We start from the raw sequence: 23,062 nt of genomic DNA, 5'->3' as shown, positions 1-23,062 counted from the left end.
CAGCAGAGCTCCATCACCCCTCCCGTGTGCTCTGCTGCTGCCAGGGGAGGGCAGAGAGCATCCCAAGCCCTCACCCTTCCTCATCCTCCCCAGAGCTGAAATCTCTGGGCATGGCAGGGTCAGGCTGAGGCTGCAGCTCCCGGCCCCAGGGAGCAGAGCTGCTGCTGCTGGGATCCTGCAGCACTGCAGCCAAGAGCCCAGGCAATAAAGCACTGCATTTCCCTTCCACAGCACCTGCAGAGATGGGCACGGGGCAGGAAATCCCCCAGGGACAGTTTCCTTCACATCCCCTTGCATAAATCTGTCAGGGTGCCTCACAGTCCCATCACCACAGTGTTTCATTGCCTCCAGAGCATTTCAGTAGGAAACATGCCAGTAGTAATTAAATGATCACTGGGGTATTTTTCACTTGAGCAATTTGTTTGCATTCTCCAAATTTGCTACCTGTCCTATTATAGGCTGATTCACTCAAGACCAAGGAATCAAATAATAATTTGCTTTCTTTAGTGCAGAAGAAATTAATAAATGTTGTACTCTGAGGTGCAAAACCTACTTCAAACATGAGTGATCCCAATAGAAAACCTGGAAATGTTTGTCACAAGGTGTTTAATCAACAGCCTTCAAAGCATAACTATAACATCAGTTTACTGTAGAGCACTGTAATGTGCAAAGGTTCTTCACAGTTTTAGGAAGTAAAATATCACACATAAATGATTATGTAGATGTGATTTTGCCTACAGACACAATATACCAGAGGTATTCTGCATTAATTTTTGCCCTGTGCTGTGTGCCAATCTGCAGAGCACAACTGTCACAGTTTTTGCCTCACAGCCTGCAGCTGCACTCTTGTCACTTCTCTAGAGGAGAGTGCAGCAGAAGCAGCCTTGGGATAGAGGAAGTTAAAAATAATAAAATAACAGAAGATCAGAGAGATTGCAGTTGTGGAGTTAGTGTTTCAGTACTGGCTGGTTCTCTTTTGCCCAGAGCCAGGATTTAACCAGAGGCTTTAGCTGAAGTCCAGTGCAGCAGGGACAATCTCAGCTCAGGCATGGCACCAAAAATTCAGATAATTCTGCCACATGCTTTTAAAGTGCTTTTAGAAAAAAGCAGAATACTCTCAAGATGTAGAATTCTCTAAAAATACAGGGTGCTCATTAAAAACTGTCATTTCAAAACATATATATTTTTACATAACATTTCTATACGGACAATTATATCAGGCATGGATCCTCAAATCTGGATAAAATTGAAAAAATGAAATAAATGGTGTGTCCATCATTTCCAGGAGCTGTGAATTATGTACAATGGACTATAACTGCTGTCACTGCTAATCTCTAATTAAAGATTTTACAGCTTTTCGGTAAGATTCAGGTATTTAATTCATCTCTCCTCCAAAAGAGCCATTTCCACTTGAAATTACATGAATGGCTTAAAGAATGATAATTATTTGGCAACATTTGTGGTAAAGTGGATAGCAGCAATTATCCACTGATGCTGAAGACAAGATGATAAGATGAATTATTACACTGTATTTTTCTGATATTGTCCCCAAAGCAACTTTAAAAAAAGTGTCTGAAAATTTATGATTTTTAAATATCTGATAATGGATCTTCTACAGCAGGCAAAGGATGATTTGTGCATACCAGCATTTGCATCAGGGAGGGAGAGATGTGCTGTGGATTCATGGCTGCTTCAACACTGGCAGGAGAGGCTGCTGGACTTGAGAAACTCTCTCAAGCTCTGAGATTTAGGATTTGAGTTCTGCAGGGCTCAGAGGTGGAATTTCTGAGCTCCATCTGCCCAGGATTTCTGTCCCAAGTGCAAGCCCAGCTCCCCCAGCCCACAGGAGCCAATCTCTGAGCTGGGTCATGGATAAGGAGGTCACTGAGTGCAGACAGGGTAGATTATGTAGAACTCCCAGTTACCAGCACTGTCAGCATGTTAGTTTTGTTTAACTAGTATTTATTTTCAGGTTTAATTCTGTCTAAATTATTTATTTTGCCTGCAGTCAATTGCTTACCAAATACCTGAATATTTCATACAGATCTTCTGTCAAATGCCAGTCTTTAAAGCCCAGATTCGTGCCTGGAAGGACAAGTTTCCCATGGAAAGCTGCCCTCCAGGAAGGACAGCAAAAGAGATGGAGGTAAATGAAGATGACCTTGAAGCTCATTGCTCTGAAAAAATGACAGGCCTCCCATGGAGGGAATAATGCAGTGGAATTGCAGCCTCACTCCCACCAGTGGTTGTTGCTATGGTGATTGATACTGAAAAGCCCATCTAGATGGAGGCTGCAGAAGGAATAGTAATTCCTGATATTGTTCAAATCACTAATGGAGCTAAGGAGCCATCTCACACACTCCTGCAAATTAATATTTGCATGTGCTGGCTGCCTTTGTCACACGCTGCCCTCTAACACAAATCAGTCATTTTCCATTCTCTGTAGCACTATTTGCATAGTATTAGTTAATTATAACCCAGCAACAAGATGCCAAAGCCCCTGCTGACAAATAATAGTTGGTTCAAAAATGTATTTGGTGATTTAGAATGTATTTCCTGAGATTCATATATTAATTCCAAGTGGTTTAATTATCTGGAAATAGAATTAATTATGACCCCCAATTTACAGAGAGAAGCAGTCTATGTACAAAGGTATGAATATTCTGCACTGTCTTTAATTTCATGTATGTGCAATAAGGTTGCAACTCATACCTGTGGTCTCCTCGATTTTCCTTCAAACCAGGAAAGGATTAGGAAGTTTATCAGATGTTCTTCTGGCTAAATGACTGCAAATGACCTCAAAATAAGAACAAATGAAGCCAGTGCAGAGAGTTTAAGGGTAAAATAAAGCAGCTTGAAAGACAAAAATGGATGGTCAGAATACCAAAGGTTAATACTGTCCTGTTTTTGTGACAATCCAAGACACTCCACGGGGATCTCATGAAGATAAAAACAGCATTATTATTCTTTTATATTCTGACTGGAATATAATCAGATGAATCAGACTGGAGATGTTTGGTACTAGCCAAAATTTAACAGGAAAACAAATGTGCTGTGAAGTGTCTAGTGAGTTTCTTTCCTGACTTTGAAAATTGGAGCCTGTACAGGACAAGCTCACTCCTATTCCTTTAGACATGACTTGCTTTTTAAAATGGCAATTTTACAAATTACACCAATTTGGCAAATCCCTCAGAAACATCTGATAATAGCCATTAAACATCTGCTCTAATATTATCACACAAAATTCTGTATTTCTGAGGAATATATGAACATTCAGCAATCAGAACAGGGCATTCCTGAGCAGGGCTCCATCCTGGGACAGGGTACACAAATCCCACATTACTGCACACACCTGGATTCAGCAGGACTCCCTGTGGGTATGAGTTTTCTGCACAGGATTTCTGTACATGGCATTTTCTGCACAACCACAGTTTAATTTTGCCATTGCAGTTTAAATCACAGACACTTTGCCAGGAAAAGCCAATCCATGGATGTCACCTTCCACTCACTGGGCAGATTCCCACTCTGTGCTCATCTGCTGAGACACAACCTGACTGTTTTCCCCACTGTTTTCTGGTTCCTTATGTCCAGCTCAGGAGAGACTTCATCAGAATCCTAAAAGCTACACTCCAACCACGTTGCCAAATGACAGCACAACTGGTTTTATTCTTAGGAAATGTGGGAAAGGCAAGGAATCCCAGCCCCTACCCCACAGCCATGTCACTGGCCTGCCACTTTCTCCTTCCCCTTCCCCATTCCTAAGCACAGGGATGGGACCAGATTAACCAGGGGGAAAGCTGAGCCACTTCCCCAGAATCAAACAAGTCATTTATAAGTTGCTGCCATAACTAAGCAGGGAATCCTGGAGGTTGCTGACTCACAGGTTTGAACTCACCTGAGCAGTGAGGGACAAAGCAGAGCTCACACTGCAAGCAGTGAGGTCAGTGCCTTATAACATTTCCATTTACTAATTTACTTTGCTTGATGGGAACTGTCTGTAAGAGGAAATATTGCTTATTGCAGTTTGCTTCACTATTAAACACTCACTGCATTTGGAACAGGCACTATTAACCCTTCTGGAGCACAGACAAAACAAGGCAAGGCTGAGAGCAAGGCTTAACAATTAAGAGATGCTTTGGAAATAAAATGGTTTGCAAGACAACTGATCTGAAGGTACCTTAAAAAGAAGCACTGAGGATGCAACAAGGCCACTGGCAGAATTTGGTGCAGCCCCATTCAAGGTTATGAATGGAAGTACATCCAGTAATGACCAAGTCCCTAAACACAAGAGCCCTGTGGTGATTTTGGGAAGGGGAGGGGAGAGACTGACAGACTGCTCAGGAAACAGCCAGCCCCTGCCTGTTTTCAGTTATGTGATAATTAGGGGGCACAGCTATTACATGATGTAGGCAACGTACCTATGTACCCACATTTCCAGAAAAGAATGGCAATCATTTCTCAAAAAACAGTAATAGCTTTTCTACTCAAATGGAAAATTTAATCACTGAGTGACACTCACTGCAATTAAACCTGTAAGGGTCGTGTGCTGACTGTGCTCACATTAACAGCAATGAGATTTCCATGGCATTAGGATTTGCCCTGCAGTTTCTATGACTTGGGAGTAGAAAGCAGCACTTTCCTTGATTTGGGCTGAGATGAAGACTCACATGTTCAACATGAGCAATTATTTTAAAGTTATTGGAACAAAGAAGGGTAATGAAGTGGTGTTTATTGTGAGCTAAACCTTTCTCATTACATTTTATCTAATAAACAAATTCCTTTGCAAAGTAAAAGTAAACTTAATCCAACCCTTATATCATCCTCTATGAAAAGAATATTTCAGCCACTAAGATGACTTTCAGATTAGTTTTATCTGTTAATATGACTCATAAACCAATTTTGCTTTTTTTTCCTCTTGCATCAAACATGACATGGTCCTTTCCTGCGTGGGACTGTGCTGAGTTCAGGCTACTGATTCTGATTTAGCCTTCAGATCATATGCTCAGGAAGCAGAACTGTTAATTAGTGTAACACATATGTACTGGTGGCCACTGCAGGATGCAACTCCTACCCACATATCTGCCATCATAGCATCATCATTGGCACTGCCAGCTACTGAAGATTTCCCTGAATAAAACTAATCAGATTCTTGCTTTTCAGATGAATAGGCTCAAAATTATAACTGCATTCTTATGAAGAAAGCACTTCAGGGACATGGAATACGATTGTATTTGGCAATAAGAAATGCAATTCTTGACTGTTTCAACTCTAGGAGCTCTAACTGTTGAAAGACAGACTGCCCAAAAGATAAACACAACTACAGGCCAAATCTTGTTCCTCTGCCAGTATGATGTGAGATTGGCAAGAATCAGAGCTGATGTCTCCAGCTAAAGTGCAGAAAGAGCAGCAGGACAAAGCTTGTGTGGGTGTGCCCAGGTATCCCGCAGTCCAGCACTGTGAAGCTTTACTTTTAATTATGCACAGATCTTTGTATAAAAGCAGCTGTTCAAAACCCTGAACAATGATCCCTTGGGTGTGAAGGATGTGTCTGTGGGGGGTGTGTGCTCGCTGCTCTTTGCATCCCCCCCTTTCCCCTCACACTCCTTCAGAGGAACGCTGCAGAAGCACCACTGCTGCATTGTCTTGTTTTCAGATTGTGTTTTCATCTACTCTGCTTTAGAGAATAAATTATTCATGGAGCTCTGATAGGGACAATTTCTCTGTGAGGAGGATCAGCACAGGGCCACCCCTAAAGCCCCACTCTGTGCTGGAAGCTCCATTTGCAGAGGTGCCACACATGTTCTTTTATAAACCTAAGCTCAAGAGACAGCAGCAGGGAAGGCAAAGCCATTCTGCCCTCACCCTCTGCAGGTAGAGCCCTGGCACAGCTTGGGCCATGGCTTTAGGGTTTAATTCTGGATTTACACAATGACTGTCTTACCTCTAACCTAAGTTCACACATTGTTTAATTATGTTTCATTACAACGAGCATCCAATATATTAAAAATGCAACTACCTTCACTTTTCCTGTCAGCATGCAATTAAAAGTAACTCCCAATCTCTTTTCTTCCTTGCCATTTTGTTCTGAAGGAACTCAGGATAAATATGATTATGGGCAGAGATTTTTTTCCTAAATAACAATGGGGATTTTTCTGCAAATTACTACAGCTTTTGAAGGAGCTCTAATACTTTAAGCAGTGATAAAGTGGCAGCTGTACATGTTTAATTTCTGAGGGCCAGGGCATAATGCACAAGCATTAATCCCTCCAGCTGTCCAGTAATTAAACATCATGTGAAGCACAGAGGATATCATTGCTGTGCTACCTTATCTTATTTATGAAGGACTTGCATTTGTTAAATCTAGCAATTCTTTTTTTTTCCTTCTTGGAAATAACTGTAAATTCTTCCACCATGGCAAGTGCACTGAAACTACAGCTACCCTCTATAAAATGCCAGGAGTTTCAGATCAGCTATGTTTCTTTTAATCACATACTAAAAAAATGAATAATGATAGTGGATAAATATTTCTTTTACAGGCATGACTGTGATGCTATGGACTTTAACCTGTTAAAATTGGTAGGTTTTTCAGGGAGAATGCATGGCAAAATCTGATCCTTTGGGTTTGGTGTCCCTCTGAGCTGACTGAGGGACAGCACATAATGAATGTTAATTCATTAACAGGCAGTGAACAGAACTAACTTTGACAAAAGCACACATTAATCAAACTGCAATGAAAGATAAAATCAGTGCTACATTATCACCAAGTTAAAAGGTTTCAGGAGGATCAGTGGAGATCTGGAATAGACTGGATCAGTATGGTCCAATCCCAGTAGGGAGCACTGCAAAATACAGGTACCTTTTAGTGCACAAAGGAAAAAAACAGTGCTGGGGCAACCTGATGCTCTTTACAGTTACAGGACAATGATAAAGGATGATAAAACAATTTAACTGTCAATAGAAAGGTCACCTCATGTGAGCGTAGGTGCAGGAGCAGAGTGGGGGAAGGTGACTTTAAATCAGCTTTGCAATTTCCCTCCTTCAGCTGGTTCATCACCAGGTGGATCTGCTGGAGGGATGAACAGCTTTAGCCTGCTTTAAATTCTGCCTGCAGCCAACGGTTCTCAGCTGACCTGAGGGCTGATAACCAGGGCACTGGCAAGAGCTGACTCCAAGTTTTCTGCAGTTGGACCTTCCAAGAAAAGGACCCTCACCTGGAGGGGCTGCTGCATTTTAGGGAGAATAACTCATGAGTCTGGAGCTGTGCCAGGAAAAGTGGAAAGTTCAGCACCTGAGGATCCTGTAAATGATCTGTTTACAGGGAAAGCCTGGGAGCTGCCATGGCAAGGACAGGGTTACAGCTGAGCACATCTGTGCTTACTGTGGTTTGCCTTATGAATTTAAAAAACCTTTATCCAGTTTGTTCACTTTTAATCTGGCATATCATCATATCATAAGGCTGAAAATCTAGAACTAATTCTGAGCTACATGGTCAGCAATGAAAAGCCTGAAGACCAGGGTCCAAAAGAAGATGCTCTGGGTAATGGGGCTGTCACTGGCATGAGACTCCTGCAGGAATTCCTGTAGGAATTCCTGGCTCTCACCTCAGCCAACTGCACAAAGTCAGTATGAGCACATCCTGCAAAAGTTCCCTATGATCACTGTCTCTGTGCTATAGTTTAGCAGAATAAACCATGGCATGGATAAATAATCTGCAGTCAATAAATCAATGAATACATCACTTCACTGCATCTGACTGTTGGGAAAGGGGAAAATGGTGCACTTCCAACTCCTCATCTGCAAGACACAATTTCCATATTGAGTGCAACCAGTGGCTCAGGTGAGAGCCAGTGACACAGCCAGAAGAGACAGGGCCAGAGCCTTGTTCTCTGTGAGCATCCCAGAGTCCTCACAGGAGGAACATGTGTGCACTAGAGGGGTTCAGTGCCATTTCAGCTGGTACAGGATGGCAGCTCTTCTCTTCTAAAGCCACTCTCAAGTGCTCTCTGCCTTCCTGAGCAGCTGACAAACACTGCTTACTGTGTCTCAGCAGAGATTTAACAAGTTCTGCATTAGTTAGCAAAGTCCACACAGACCCCGAGCTGTGTTGCTTTAATTACAGCTTCTCATATTTAATTTCTCTTTTAGTCTCAGTAAACACATTCCTAAGCTTGTCCAACTCATTGTGACAAAGGCTGGGTGCACTGGGAGCAGAAAACCTTCACCAGGGAAATAAGGAGGCTGCCAGCACCTCCAAGCCAGCAAATTCAACACTGCTAACACTGACCTATGACTACAACACACCTGGTACTGTGAAGACTCAAATTACTTCTGCTCTAAAAACTGAAAAATAAGATTTTTTTAATGTAGTCTTATTTTTAAAAGGCAGATATTTGCATTTTCAGAAATTGTTTGTGCACTGGAAGTCAGTAGTGTTCTTAAAGCCTGTCTGTTGGAAGTCAATTATTTAGGCAGACAGGCACTTAACTACCTATGTGCAAGGATTAATACCTGCAATTAATCCCCTGTGCAACTACAGCCTGTGCAGACAAATCTGGATCCCTGATCACTGGTGCTTTATCCATTGCAGGTGAAACAATTTGCAATTTCCATTCTTCCTTGACAAGTTCTTCCACAGGGTGAAAATCCCACCATTTTGTCATTTTGTCTCCTCATTCAGATTCTCTACTTTTGTCCCCAAGTCTCTGAACAGCTCCTTTCTCCCCCAGCTGCCTGTGCCAGTGTTTGCACTGGATAGACTTCACATGGATTCAAAAGGCAATGATATCATTCTGAGAGGAAAAATCCAGCAAGAATTACAAGATTCAGAGCAGTGGCTGGAAAGGAAACTGCTGGAGGAGGAAGAACCATCATACACCTGCACTGTTCCTACGATTTTGGATGATTCTGTACCATAATCATCACTGTCCTCTCCTGCAGGAGATCCTCCTTTAACTCAGCTGTGAACATTCTGACACAGGGACAGGCTCTTGCACAGCCTCAGCACAACCAAGCTTTGCTCCTGAACACCAGCACAATCTTATTACTGCTACAAATTACCAGTGCAGAAATGGAGGCATAAATAAAGTTCATAAACTCCATATTAAATCCTCTTGAAGAATTATAAATCCAAGAGCCAGTTAGTCCTATCAAAAAGTAAGAGTATAGACAGTTAAAATATTTTTGAAGTGTCACATGAGGTTGCAGTAATAGCTCTATTAATATGGATTTAGAAAGAGCTTAGGGGTTTTTCTTCTGGATGCCCTCACTCACACCATCTTCAAATCATCAACCACTTGTTTATTGCACATGCAGACTCTCACCACAGAAATTATTCTGAGCACAAATAAATCCCCTTCCAAACATTTATCCAGCAAGATGTGTTATTTATAGACAAGTTGGTCAGCTCTGTGAGAAGTGCAGCCTCTGTCACAGGGTGCTGTGCTCCAAGGGGCTGTGGGTGACAGGCAGTGCTGAAGCTTCTTACAAAATGAGAATAAAAAAAACCTGAGTGCAGAGATTAAATTAACAAAACAAAGAGAAGAAGGGGTCTGAAGTGGTGAGGATACTGTGTGCTGCTGAGATACGAGGAAACAGAGAAAGGAGGATTCTAACCAGAGAAGAAATGGGGATGTTAACAGAGTATCAGTGGATAGGCTTAGTGAGGTTTATCAGATTTGGATAAAGGAGAGGATAGCTATCAATCCTCCACAAGCTCCCTGGTGAAACAGCTCACACAATTGTTCTCATGCATGAGGAAAAGACCTTCATTTGACAGGCAACCTCCCTGAAAGTGCCCCCACTACAGCCCTTCAGCAGTGCCTCCTGTCTCCCTCTCAAAGCAAGTTTTGACCTCTGAAGGATGCTGAGTTGAGATCTTAGGGCTGAAAGCTTTTGATGTTTGCAGCCACCCAGGATGCTCCAAGTTCACCTGTCAATGCCTTTTCTCCTGGTCCTCGTGCCAGAGAATGGCCCATCCCACAGCCAGACTCAGCAGAGATTTCCAGTGTGTGGGGACAGTGCTCAGTCATTAGAAATTGCTTGAAAGCTACTAATTAATTTCTCACCAGGTACCCAACAACCATCAAAATGTGGTCATTTGTCCTTGGATTAAATTTCCATTTTTAAGAACCTGCACATGCACTAAAACTGGAAGCTAAGTAAGAGCAGAGATGCTGAAACATCCAGAACAGAAACCCTCAGCTATTTCCAAATCCATTAATAGCATCATTATGCTAAAATTATGTGGCATTCAGAACATTACATTCATTTTGGGGGTTACCTATGGTTTAAAAAAAAAGTTCAAAGCAATTTCAAGTAGATTTTTATCTAAAAGACTCAGTGAGACCATTCCCACTGGTGTGAGCAGCAGCAGCAGCATTACATCAGGGGAGGCAGTGTAAAAATTGTTCTAATTTCACTAACTCATATCAGGAAAATAGCAGTTACAATTATCTTCTAAATTTGTCTCTATTTCAGGCCTCTCGTTCAAAGAAAAACACTCAAGAATTTCACATGGAAAATCAACAAAAGGAAGAAGAAAAAAAGGACTAAGAAAAAAATACTTTTACAAAGAGAGCTAAATAGCAGAACAAGTTGCTCACAAAGTAAAAGCTTTGACAATATTTTGTTTGATAAAACTGACTGCAAAGAAATAAATTTGTCCACAGCACTCCACTCAGAGCCACAAAATGTTCATGTGAAACATACTTTCTTACACAGTTTCTCCCAGTTATACTAGGCAGAAATTAGAGCTCAAAATCAAGTTTTCAAATGAAAAAACTTCAATTTGTGCTTGAATGTAATCAGTCAACCCTTTCACCAGTAACCTGGAAGTAAAAATAACATTGCTGATACTGCATGCAACACTAGAAATGCTGAGGGATGGGTGAATACACAGAACTCAGAGAGCTTCTTAAAAGCCTGGGATCATTTGCACACAAAGAATTTAGTAAGAACAGTATTAGAAATTAGAAAGGTGGTTTTACTTCTGCACAGACTGGCAAGACTGATATTCCCTAAATTCTGGTGGTCTGCGTAAAAAAAAGTTGGAAAACCAACTGGAATACCAAAGGGAGCCACAAGAATGAGTCAAGCATTCATTCAAAAGAGAATATTTGACATCAAGAAGCATAAAGAACAAATATATTTGGTCTACCAAAAAGGCAGCCTGAGAAATGGTTTGATGACACAATGTAGGAGTTTTCACAGACTGAAACCACTGTTAAAGGGCCCTTTCATTCAGCACAGACAGGCCTAATAAAAGGCAATGGCCATTTAGGGACTGAATTTAAAACAGTTATGGGTACAGAGTACATCATTCTCTCTGTCCAGTGAAACAACAAGCTATCAATGTCCAGGCCTCTCTATCCCACCCCACAGAAGCCATCCTGAGTCTGTCCCCACTCTGCAGGGACAAGGACACACCAGGAACCTGCTGAGCTACCACAGAGGAAGGTTTGGACCTTTCCATATCACCTGGGTGTTAACCTTAATAATAATACTGAATTCCTCACAGAATTCACACATTTTCCAGCCAGCCCCAACTGGAATATCCTTCTTTCCTCTCTGTTCCTAAAAGTCACCACTTAGCACTGCAAAGCACAGTGAATGAGTTTGTTGGTAGGAAAAGTCATCCCTTTCCATGCAATTCGTAACAGTCACTCCAGGACTTTTATAAAGTCCTAAATGGAGATGTTGTATCTGTATGAACTCACCAGGAGTGCAACCAGCCTCATCAATTCCACTTTCACAATCCTTCTGCCCATCACATCTCCAGGACAACGGGATGCACTTGTTGCTTAAATCTCCACAGCTCATTTTTTCAGATGGACACACTTGTTTGGCTGGAAGGAAAAAAACCAAAGAAATAATGAGAAGTTAAACATATTTCTAACATTGTTTATGCTGTTAAAGTTACTTTTACTTTGAATGGCTGATCCTGAGACATATTGGAATGGAATCCCAAGTCAAGCTGCTGCCTCTTCAGTTAGGTCTCCCTGCACAGGCTGCCCTGGCCCTTCCTGGCCCTCCAGCCCCTTGCAAATAAAACTAACACCACCCCTCACTCTTGGTTTTGAGCCTAACTCAGCCAAAATGAACTGAGAAAGTTGTTTGAACAGACCAGCAGGGATTCCAGCTGAGAACCTGGGGCTGGTGGTTCCAGGGAGGGATGCTCAGAGCAGCAGCAGCACTGCCCAGCTCTGCCTCCCTGCCCAACACTGAGCTGGAGCTGTTCACTCACTGCCCCTGCACACAGCCCAGCAGCTCTGCACAAACCACCTCCAGCTGAGCCAGGAAAAACAAATTCCCTCATTTAGTACAAGGGTGTACATCTGTGTTTGGCAAGGCAATTTCTAAAAGTAATTGTCTGGGCAGACTGTGGTCAGCAAAGCTGAGGAAAAAGCAGCAAGGACAAGCAGGAACCTGCAGATATTTAACAAATTGAGCGGTAGCTGCGTAAATTGAAGGCAACTGTGATGTCAGACACGGAGACACAGGAGGACCTGCAGAAGCAAAAACCCCAGTACAGGCAAGAACACAACTATGAAAAAGAATCTGCCAGATTTATCTGGAACCAAGTCAGCTGTGAAGCTTATTCTCTCATAACTAGTTTGCATTGCTAAAATTCCTACTTTTTTCCCCTTCATACTAGCGTAAAGAGCAACAGATCTATATTTATTGTGACAAGGCTGCTGAAATGCAAAATGTTCCACAGTTTAAACAATTGTTTAGCATTCTGGAATCATCATCCAGTTTGGCAGGATTTGCTTATTAAACAGACCAATTTTTCTCTTCAAAAACTGATGTCTATTCAAATAGTTCTTCCATTGGTATTAATGACAGTAATGCTGTGTGTGGCTGCAGGTCTACTGAGCAAGGGGAACCTAAATTCTAAATTACAACTTTCACATTACCCTGCCTGGTAAAGGTATTTACACAAAGTCAATCAGCTTCCCAAGTGCTGAGTGAAAGAGGATGAGAATGATACCTCCCCTTGCACCTACACAAGGAGGCTGTGAAAGGGCATCTTACAGCCCCAAAGCATCAATCAGCCACTTGGAGAGCAGTTTGCCATTTCATCCCTGGAATTCTCTCTCTTACCGCCTTGAAGTGCTGTAAGAAGCACTTTTGAGAAGCTGTGGGCAACCAATACATCAAGAAAAATTAGGTCCTGCCACAGACAGACAGTTAATAACAGATGTAATGAAGTTTTAGAAGCCTGAGGCATGACAGCATTTCTGTTGAAATTTGCTCACTGCATACCTAAATAACATTTATGAATGTTGCATGATTACAGGGGGGAGGGGAAAAGGGATCCTTGCTTAGGCTTTGGGATTATTTTTCCAGCAAATTTGTAATTAAAAAAAAACATTGGAAAGGCTCCCCAACAAGACCCCACCAGGATCAGTGTATCTGCCAGCCCAGGCCAGGTCCTGTGTCCCTGTTCCTCTAAGCTGCAGGTTTTGTACTGCCCAGCTGCAGTAAGGTCTGGATTGGACTGGTGTACTGGGAAAACTGGGACACCAAAAATGTCACAGAGACATTTGTTAATCAGGTTATTGGTCCACATCCCCAAAAACTGTTCTAGTTCTTCCTGCTCTGGCAGTGGTGATGGGAAGGAGAATTTGTTTTGATGCCAAGAAGGACAGGTCTTCCATCCTCACTAAATATCCATTGAGAACCAAGTGTGCCAAGACAGGTGAGAACATGTTCCACACACCTGATTTTGAAGAAGGTGAAACATAAACACAAAATGGTATCATCACACAGTGGGATCATTAACCAGCAAAAAGGTTACTTATTGGTCACAGTTTAAAGTATGGGCATTACTTTTGCTTGGCTGCTGTGGGCAGATGCTTAATAGCTTTGGGAAGCTGAAAGGTTTGGAAAGGTATGAACAGAAGGTTCCTATTTATGGAAGGCAATCTCTGTGTTAATCATCTCCCTGACAGAATAATTACAGACATTTAAAATATGTAAATCAAAGCTTGCACTTTCAGGGATGCAGCAATAGAAACTGCTGTTGGTCACAGTCCATCAAATCTCTGTGTTCACTGGTTTCTGCACTGAGCAATCATTGCAGGAACCAATGATGTGTAAGCACTGGCAGGTAACAGAGAGGGGATCTTGCACAAAACTCCAAGCAAAACTTTGGTGAAAACACACCTGCATTTCCAGCAAGCTGTGTGTTTTCCTGCCCATTCCCTGAAGAAGCTGCAGATGCAAGTGGAGTCCATGTTATTGTCCACACTATTAGAGAGGCTTTCAGCAACTGCAGTCCAGACTTAACATTCCTGTTTCTGTGCACAGCTTACACAAACCCAGGCCTCTTGGGCTGACGTGACCAAAATGTTTTACTTCTTCCTTCCCTCTTTGTGCACCCAGAAAGGAAAGGGTTAGTGCTGTGTGTGATGGTGAGGCCTCTTACCCTGGAAGCATTCTGGACCAACACAAGTTATAGCAAGATCTGCCTTTTCAGAAAAGCACCATTAAACAACTTGGTTGAAATGTCAGACACATCAAGACCAATTTATCACAATGAACTGCAAATGCCAAGGATGGACAACAATGGTTTATTTATAAGGAGACAAGAGCAAAGAAGACAAGAAGGTTCCATTTACTCACTACCCCAATGGCACATTCTTCTATCTCTTTATGGGAGGCTACAAAGTCTTTCAGAGACCCACAGAGCCTAACTGGCGCCCCACTGTTCGCTTCCTCTTGTGCCACTGCTGTGCTTTTCAGGCTCCGGACATCATGTATATTCAAGAAAGCCCAAGAAAACAAAATTGATTTACTTTCAGAAGACCATTTGTCAGGTTCTCACCAAACAGGTACTCTAAGAGCATACACAAAATGCAATTAAGCAGCTTCTACTGGTGGGAAACCCACAAGACTTTTCATCAGCAGACTGAAAAGAATGCCCTTTGTGGAAATACATCATCTTACAGGTCTGAACAGCTCCTCTATCTCTGCTGAAATAACTCCCCATCCTCTCCAGACTGCCCCTTGTGGTTTTCTCAGGTTCTTCAGCAGCTCTAACCCAAAACTTTTTTTCCTACAACAGACAAAACTCAATACTAAAATGGTTCAATTATTTTCTGCCATGCCAATGAACTGTTCCCACAAATATTTCCACTATTTTTATTATGGAACTTAAAATTCCTACCTCCCTCTTTCCTCCAGCAAGGGTTTAGTTGTCAGTTTTGGTTTTTTTTAAGGAATGTTTTTTAACAAGGACCTCCTTTCCTCAAACACTGCCCTTAAATCTTCTTTTGTCACATGGCTCAGAGATGTACCAAGAACAAAATAAGTGCTCATACCTTCCCAAGTACAGGACTAGAATTCAGTTTGTTTCCAGACAAAGCAAGCCAAACTAGTAAATGAGCAATATTTCTGTTCTGCAGAGAGGAGGGGAGCTGACAGGCAGACACTGCTTAGAGTAATTCAGAACTCAGAGTTCTCAATCACTGAAGATTTGTGATTCAGTAAAAAATCTCAGTCACAAGTTTGCATATACAGTTCTTTATATATATGGTGTGTATGTATGAATGTATATCCCAGTCTACACTCACTGCTGACTTACAACTCAAAGCTTCCAATTGAAGTATTTAAGGTCACAAGAAATGCAGTTTAAAATCCATATCCTGACTTAAAATATTATCTCAGCTAAAGGTGTGTCCAACCCCTTCTCCCAGCTGTGGGTGGGTGAGGGACACTGGCCTCTACCCCATTCACCACCAGTTCACTCTGCAGCTGCAGACAGGTCTCTGTTGTTTCAGTTTACTTTACTCAACCCTTCAAGACACATCAGATTCTGGGTGGGATTTTATAAGGTGTGCTATACCATACTTGCTGGACTTGATCTCCCTGTCCCCTTCCTTGTGACACATCACCATCAGAAGTGTTTGTGTGGGGACAGCACCATCCATGGTGGATGATTGCCATGTCCTGGGAGTTTCTTTGGCCCTGGTGCACAGACACTGTGAGCACACAGGGACTCCCCTGAACCCTCAGCTTTCACTGGGTGCTTGAGTTTGGATCTGTGCATCAGCAACACACAGAGACAGAACACACTCTGGGGAATGCTAATCAAAGAATTGTTCCCACTAAAGTCAGGAGCTACACTGAACCCCCCTTCTGTCATGAAAAGCAACACAGACAAACATCAGCCTGCTGGGATAGCAAGACTTACACGAACCTGTAACTTCTACAAGAGCTAATGCAACTCATCCAGGAGCAGTGCTAGGGCTGGTCACCATATCTGTATTTTACATACACTTGAGATCTCTGAGAAAATACAGACAACTCTACAATTTCAGTTGAAAGCAGCCCAGGCCAAAACAAATGTCATGATTAGTGGCTTAAGTGAATTAAGATGAGAGCAGTGAGGCTTGGCATGAGACCAACCCTCCACCAGTGACGCCTTTGTTGACAGAAGCAGCCGCCCCATCCATCTGCTCCCACAGGAAACTCTTCTGGTCAAGCACTAATTCCCAGGGCCTGGGAGCTTGAACTGATGCTACCTGACCACATTTGTGAGTGTGTAAGTACAGGCTGGTGTGCCATAAGCTTTGTGGCAGCATGCAAGGGCACAGAAATAGTGAAAAATCTATTCTTCCTATCTGCACATAAAAATAATTAACTTATGGGCACTGCCTTTAAACTTTCAACATAAATTAAGCAACTCAAAAGGTGACTAAGGAACCATACTGTAAAATGCCAGGAACAGTACTAATAATTGATACACCTGATAAATAGTTAGATTCAGTGATGATGACTTATGTTCAGAAGTTCCCAGAGGAACAGTAGAGGATTTGCACAGATTTCCCTCCATTGCATTGCACAGTACAGCCCTTACTCACTCCATTCTTGTGTGCTTGTAAGAAGGGCTCCTTTACAACACCATGTATTAGGAGTCTCCAGCTCCTCTACCTTGAAACTGGAGGGAGAAAATAAGCTTAGCATACAAAGGGCTCAGCTTGTCTGAAAGAGCTAGGTAGCAGGTACTTCGTTTTTGTACAGATTAGCACATTGGTGATTACCACCTCTGACATCAGAGTGAAATAATCAGGAATTGAAAATCCCAAGATTAATCCTAATTACTGAACTAGAGACTCACTGTCAGAATAACAGTGAGGTAACTTTTATAGGAAAAGTGTGTTCCAAAAGCACTACAAACAACCTCAAGTAAGAAAATGATTCTCTGATATCGTGCCAACAGTTTTAACAGGTAATAATATAATAAATAAACACATAAACTGTGTTTGAGCACAGTGCAAGGAGGTGAGAGATCTCTATAGCAGGCTGCAAAGACAAGCTCCATGTCTCACAATGTGAGCCACCTGCATGGGTCAGGAGGAATCCCAGGTTCAGAGCTATCCTGGCACATTTGGAATCCTGAATACTCAGAGCCCAGGACAGCAAGCTGCACAGAAAGGACTGCTACTCTTGATTTCCAGTGCACCATTTTATCTTCAATTCCTGATTGCTATGTCTTACTCATCCACTTCAAAAATCAAAACTACCATCATACTTGGCTACAAAAAGCATTTCCTTCCCTCAGTCTGACTGGCAGGACTTCAGCTGATTTTGTATTCCTGTAAACACAGCAAATGCTCTTTTGCTGCAATCATTTGAGCACATCTCACCTAATTAATCTCAGAGCTTCTCCAGATACTGTTCTGATGGCACTTCATTTCATCTGTACCTGATGTACCCAGCAGCCCTAGTGCTGAGAAAAAAAGTCTTTAAATTCAAGTCATTTGGCTTGTTTAGGATAAATCCAAGTCTAGGTCAATGGTAAACAGGATGATTACATGGTCCTCCTTGGTCTCAAACTGCAGGAAAATTGTCATACTTTGAGTAGGAATCAGAAAGCTTTTTAATTGCCTTTAAACTGCTTCTCATGGATATACTTCTGAAATTTCAGAATTTACAAAGATCAGATGTTCAACAGCAGTGAGGATATACGCTGCTAATCCTCATTAAATTCCATTTTTTTAACCATCTAGTGCTTGTAAAACAGCAGTGTTTTTTTAACTGGTGTCTGTAGAATACCCTGTGACATTCCCCCACTGTCAAGTCTGGCTGTGCACAGAGAAACCAGTTCCTAAGAGACCATGACAGGTTATTAGGCATGAGAGAGATGCACATGATACAGTGAGAGCTTTCTGCTCCTGAACAAACTACATTTCCTTACCTGCCATTGCACACATGAGAATTCACTGCAGAAGTTCATTCCCTAAAGCAGCTTTCATGCCCAACACCTTGAGACAGAAGCTGCCTTTGCAGGGGAAACAGAACAGTTCCACAGATATTGTCAGCAATCCCTCAAGGCCAGTCCTCGGCCTTTCTGCTCCACCCAGCCCTCTCTGTGTGATCAGCAGTGCCCTGATGGCTCTGATGTTAAATGCCTCAGGCACTGCTTTGGTCAGGGATGCACAAATCCTTTAATAAACTTAACCCCAGGATTCCAACTCATTCCTTGCTATCATTTCCCACAGATCCTGGACACCAAAATACCCAGTGACCATGACCACAGCACGCTGGTGGTGTGTCCTGCTGCAGGGCTGAGCTCCACTCCACGGGACAAGGCAGAAATGTGAACAGAATGAGGCTGGTGCAGTCCAGCTCCATGTGAGTAAAGCATTACTGCACAGAGGGCAGCCCTGCAGAGCCAGGAGCCAGCCCTGAATGCCAGGTTCTCCTCTTGCCTGGCACCACAGCCATATGGTCACGAGAAACATTTACTCAGATTAATCCAGAGAAGAAATGAATACAGCCCTGTAGTGACAGCCCTGCTTAATGACAGTGAAGCACAGCCCTCATTGTTTAGAGGAACAAAAAGGGGATTTTGATAAACTCAAGTCAGAGGCCATCTGCCAACTTTCCCCCCTACTTCTATCAACTTTGGCCCTTTTCATGTCTTCTTGATGGAAAAGGAAAATCCACAATTTACCCTGGATTTAAAATGGAGAGCAGTTTAAAGCCCTAACATGGTCCCTCCTTGTGAAACCACCAGACCTTCTTGCCTTTCTCTCTGCTCCTCCTCTAAACCAGAGCAGAACTTGCCTTCAAGAGGAGTTGTGTCTCTAAGACATTATTCTGGCTACTGAAAACCTGAGTTTCCACACCAGATTTCTTCAGATCACTTTGTACTACTTAAAATTTTATTTTTTCTTCACTGGTGGTTTTCTCTCATCTCAAGGATCAGTTGGTCATGCCCTTAGATTGGCACAGAGGCAAGAAGATGCTAATAAAAACCACAGGGAAAATCCTAGACATCAAAGTAAGAAAGCAGAACAGCTGAAGAAGAACCTGTTTCTGGCAGAAGTAAAGCAGCAATGTGCATTGCTGATCTCCAACAGTCTCATAATAAACTGACAGTTGACTTTGGTAGTTAGCAAACACCCAGGCCTGCCAGCAAAACCCAGGACTCAAAATTTTCTTTAGAGATAGTTTTCTAATAGAAAAGCTATTAAATATTCCCTTTTGTGAGAGGCATTTTTCATGCTCAATCAAAAACAAAGCTTAAAAAAAAAAAATCCAACAATGACATGACTTTGTTTAAGGTCAAAAAAAATACTCTGTTTTTTTCTACCCTGAACATAACATCTTCTTTAAACTCTATTGTTTCTAGAGCTAGTTTGAAAGAGAGTGATGTACAACATTGTCCTGTCAAACCTCCCATCCCACCACTGTCTACATCAATAATTACCCTGTCAATCTGTGTTCACATTGCAATGCAGCTCAGCCTTCCCTTCCCTTCTGTATTAACAGGACTGGGGGAGGTCAGGGGAGAAGAGAGAAAAATTAGGAAAAAAGGGGTAAAAAAGAAAAAATAAAAGGATTTTTCCTTTTCTGTAGCCCAGAAAACAAATGGAACTCCAATCTTTGACATGGTTGAGAGCAGAGTTAGTTTCTCAACAGAGATCCTCTGCCTGTTTTTTTCCAGGGATGCCTACTGTGAAAAACAAAATCTGGCTATTGAAAACCTCTAAAAATCGATCATGATCCACTGTGCTCCCCCTTGATTAGTGATGTGTGATGCTTTTAAGGCAGTTCTGATTCAGACAAGCCTTAGGAGAATAAAACCCGAGGGCAGCAGCTGAGCCAGCCCAGCCTGGTAGCCAAGTAGCCGGGAATGAGCAGAGTTCAAACACAGACATGCTCTGGGAAGAAAGGGGAGTGTCAAGGAAGAAATGAGAGGCGGGAGGTTACAAGCTGGGCATGAATGGAAGTCAGCTAATTAACCCCGAGAATGCAGCTTGTGAAAGGAAAACTTGTCCCTGCCCGAGATCAGCGGCTCGGGAGCCTCGTGGGCAAAGAGATCTGTGAGCAAGTGAGAGTTTCCCACGCAGCCACAGAAGTGACAAAGGGATGTGCTGGGACACCGAGCAGAGCTGGGGTCAGCAGGGCACAGGTGGGGAGCAGCCCCAGCTTCCCCAGAGGGGACTCACTGCAAATCTCTCCTCACCTGGTCAGGTGGCAGCCTGTGCCTCATTCCCATCACCTAATTCCCATTACCTGATGAATTATCCCAGAGCCCACCCTGGGTACCAGCCCATCCCTCCTGGGCTGAGCTGCCAGGGACCATGGGAAGAGCTGATCTGCACAGAAACCCAGGTAATAACCACATTCCACTGATCTGTGCTCATCCAATAATGCTTCCTGCTTTATTCCTAGGCTTTGGGTCTAAATACACTGCAGCTTTAACAACATCAACTTTCTTCACTAAAGATTCAGTGATAAAATACTCCAGATTGCAGCACACAATAAATCAATCATCTCTCCCTGTATGGATTTGTAACTCAGCAGTTTGAAAGCATCTTGGAACAATTTCTGCACAGATACTTTTAGATAAGGGACAAATTTATTTTTTATTGAATCAAATGTTATTTGACTGGATTTGGTTTATAGATAAAAGTGACAGAGTTTTCTAGGCTGTCTTCAAATTGTTGGCACTGTGACCCTGAACTGTTTAAAAAATTAGTTTCTAAAAATAATTCATTCTCTCCACTGGCAGTATCTCACTTTGTTCAAGCCTAGCAGACATTATCACCTTGGTCACTTGTCAGATTCTTATACAAGCAGCTAAGCATAGCACCAGGACAGATTTATCTATTTTTCTTCCTATATATTAATTTCAAGAATGCCCCAAAATATGCATCCCAGAGTGCTCCATTTCTATTACAGCAAATCCAGAAACAAATTCCAGATGGTAGCTTATTTCATACATATTCTGGCTTATTTAGGCACTTGACTTCTCCACTTCTTTGGAAGCAAATTAATGCTTAACTCAAAATTAGGTTTTGAAGCGCAGTTTAAAAAAATTCACCTGACTATATCATGCAATTAGCAAAAAATCAATTACCAGATGCCAGTCTGAATTTTAAGACAGAAAAATTATTGTATTTTGTAAACACTGAAAACAATGACAAAGATCCCTTAAGTTGGAGAAATGTCTCTGCAGAGGTGACTCTGTTTCACAGGCCCAGTGCACAGACTGAGAGCAGGTCAGAGCAAACATCCAGAATGATACTGGATGAACCCAGGGAACAGCTATCCTGGTAAGAGGGGTTTTGTGGGAACAAAAGAGAGCAAAACACCTGTAATAATCCTCACAGTGTCCATACACTGTGCTCATTGAGCAACCAAGAAATATGTGGGGCCAACTTCTACCTCCAGTTCTTTCCAGCAAGGCAGCAAGAGAGACTTGGTCTGTAAATTGAGATGTAAAATATTATATATATAAAACTAGTATATAACAAATATGTAAACTGTGTTATATAAATTTTACTGGCAGTAAAATTTATATAATCAGGAAATATATAAAAATTTATATATCAGGAACTGGCAGTTCCTGCCTCTCATTCTTCCTCATCACTTAGGCAGTAACTAGGAAATTGTCAGATATTCCAGTACCATCCTGAAGATAAGCATAGTTTGCTATCTGATGAACTCCTAATGAACATACTGTTAATTGCATAACCTTCCTTCAGCACAGGAACTTTTCTGTTCATCAAGGGCATGGATAAAACAGCTTCTTTGCTTTGGAGCATCCTTGTAATTAATAATATATTCTTCACACTTCTAAATATAACCCATAATGAGATGCTTTAAAGGATCCAAGCTGCACCTTTCACCAAGTGCTTTTGATCAGAAGGGAAGGAGCCAGAGCCTGTTCAGACAACAGAGGCTGCTGGAACAGCGACTGTCGCTTCCCAATCCTGAAAGGCTGCACACGACTTCAAACGGGCTCAGCAGCAAAAGCTGCCAAAACAGCTTCCTCCACCTAAAACACAGTGTCTCGTTATCTCTGGGCATATTCTGTGCACATCAGAGATGAAAAGAAGTACATAGATAGTATATATAATATAGTCTACATAGATGTGTGTTGGGAAACTTCTACTCATTAACGCCATGAAAACTTTGCCATTAATCACGAATTAGGTGATGAGCAATGTGCAAAATCTCCCCAATTATGTTTGCCATCCATGTGACCTGGCACCTCTCAGAGATTTCTCCTGGTTTTCTTGTGTTGAGAAAAACACACCTCCAAGGATCACAAAACAGGAAAAAAAGTTTCTTGATACCTATGACTTTCTCTGGGGACATTTTCCAGAAGTTTTTTATGCAGAGCACTGGAACAGCTGCCCAGGGAGGTTGTGGCATCTCCCTCTCTGGAAACATTCCCAAACCCACCTGGACATGTTCCTGTGTCACCTGCTCCAGGTGACCCTGCCTCAGCAGGGGCATTGCACTGGATAATCTCCAACCCTGGCAAACCTGAGATTCTGTGACCTTCAAATAATGATCCATGGTTGGGGAGAAGAAAAGAGAGTGATTCTCCCCCATCTTTGGAATTCCCTTAATTAAACAAAACAAATTTTGCCCTGAACATTCCTTCCCAGTGATTTGGATGGACTATCCCATGTTTCTGAGGTAGAGTTTCTTCAGTGTCAGAGCTTGCTGTGCCTTGCAGCAGCTGGGCCAAATGCCTTTCCCTATAAACTGTGAGCATCACTGCTGTCTGTGCAGCAGCTGAAAGAACTTCCCA

The 23,062-nt window shown here is 42.3% G+C and overlaps 1 protein-coding gene across 3 annotated transcripts in view; it reads right to left on the bottom strand.

Annotated features, from left to right (window-relative positions):
* Nucleotides 1–23,062, bottom strand: part of LRP8 (LDL receptor related protein 8) — a 169,056-nt gene that overhangs the window by 25,060 nt on the left and 120,934 nt on the right. For all 3 annotated transcript variants that reach the window (XM_033067244.1, XM_033067245.1, XM_033067246.1), the window contains one exon: nt 11,715–11,843. In XM_033067244.1, coding sequence (XP_032923135.1) covers nt 11,715–11,843 — 129 coding nt within the window. The remainder of the gene's footprint in view (nt 1–11,714; nt 11,844–23,062) is intronic.

This window comes from Catharus ustulatus, chromosome 9 (genome assembly GCF_009819885.2).
Source record: "Catharus ustulatus isolate bCatUst1 chromosome 9, bCatUst1.pri.v2, whole genome shotgun sequence".
Lineage (NCBI taxonomy): Eukaryota > Metazoa > Chordata > Aves > Passeriformes > Turdidae > Catharus > Catharus ustulatus.
The sequence above is the reverse complement of the archived record's forward strand: the minus strand, read 5'-3'. Positions and strand labels throughout refer to the sequence as shown.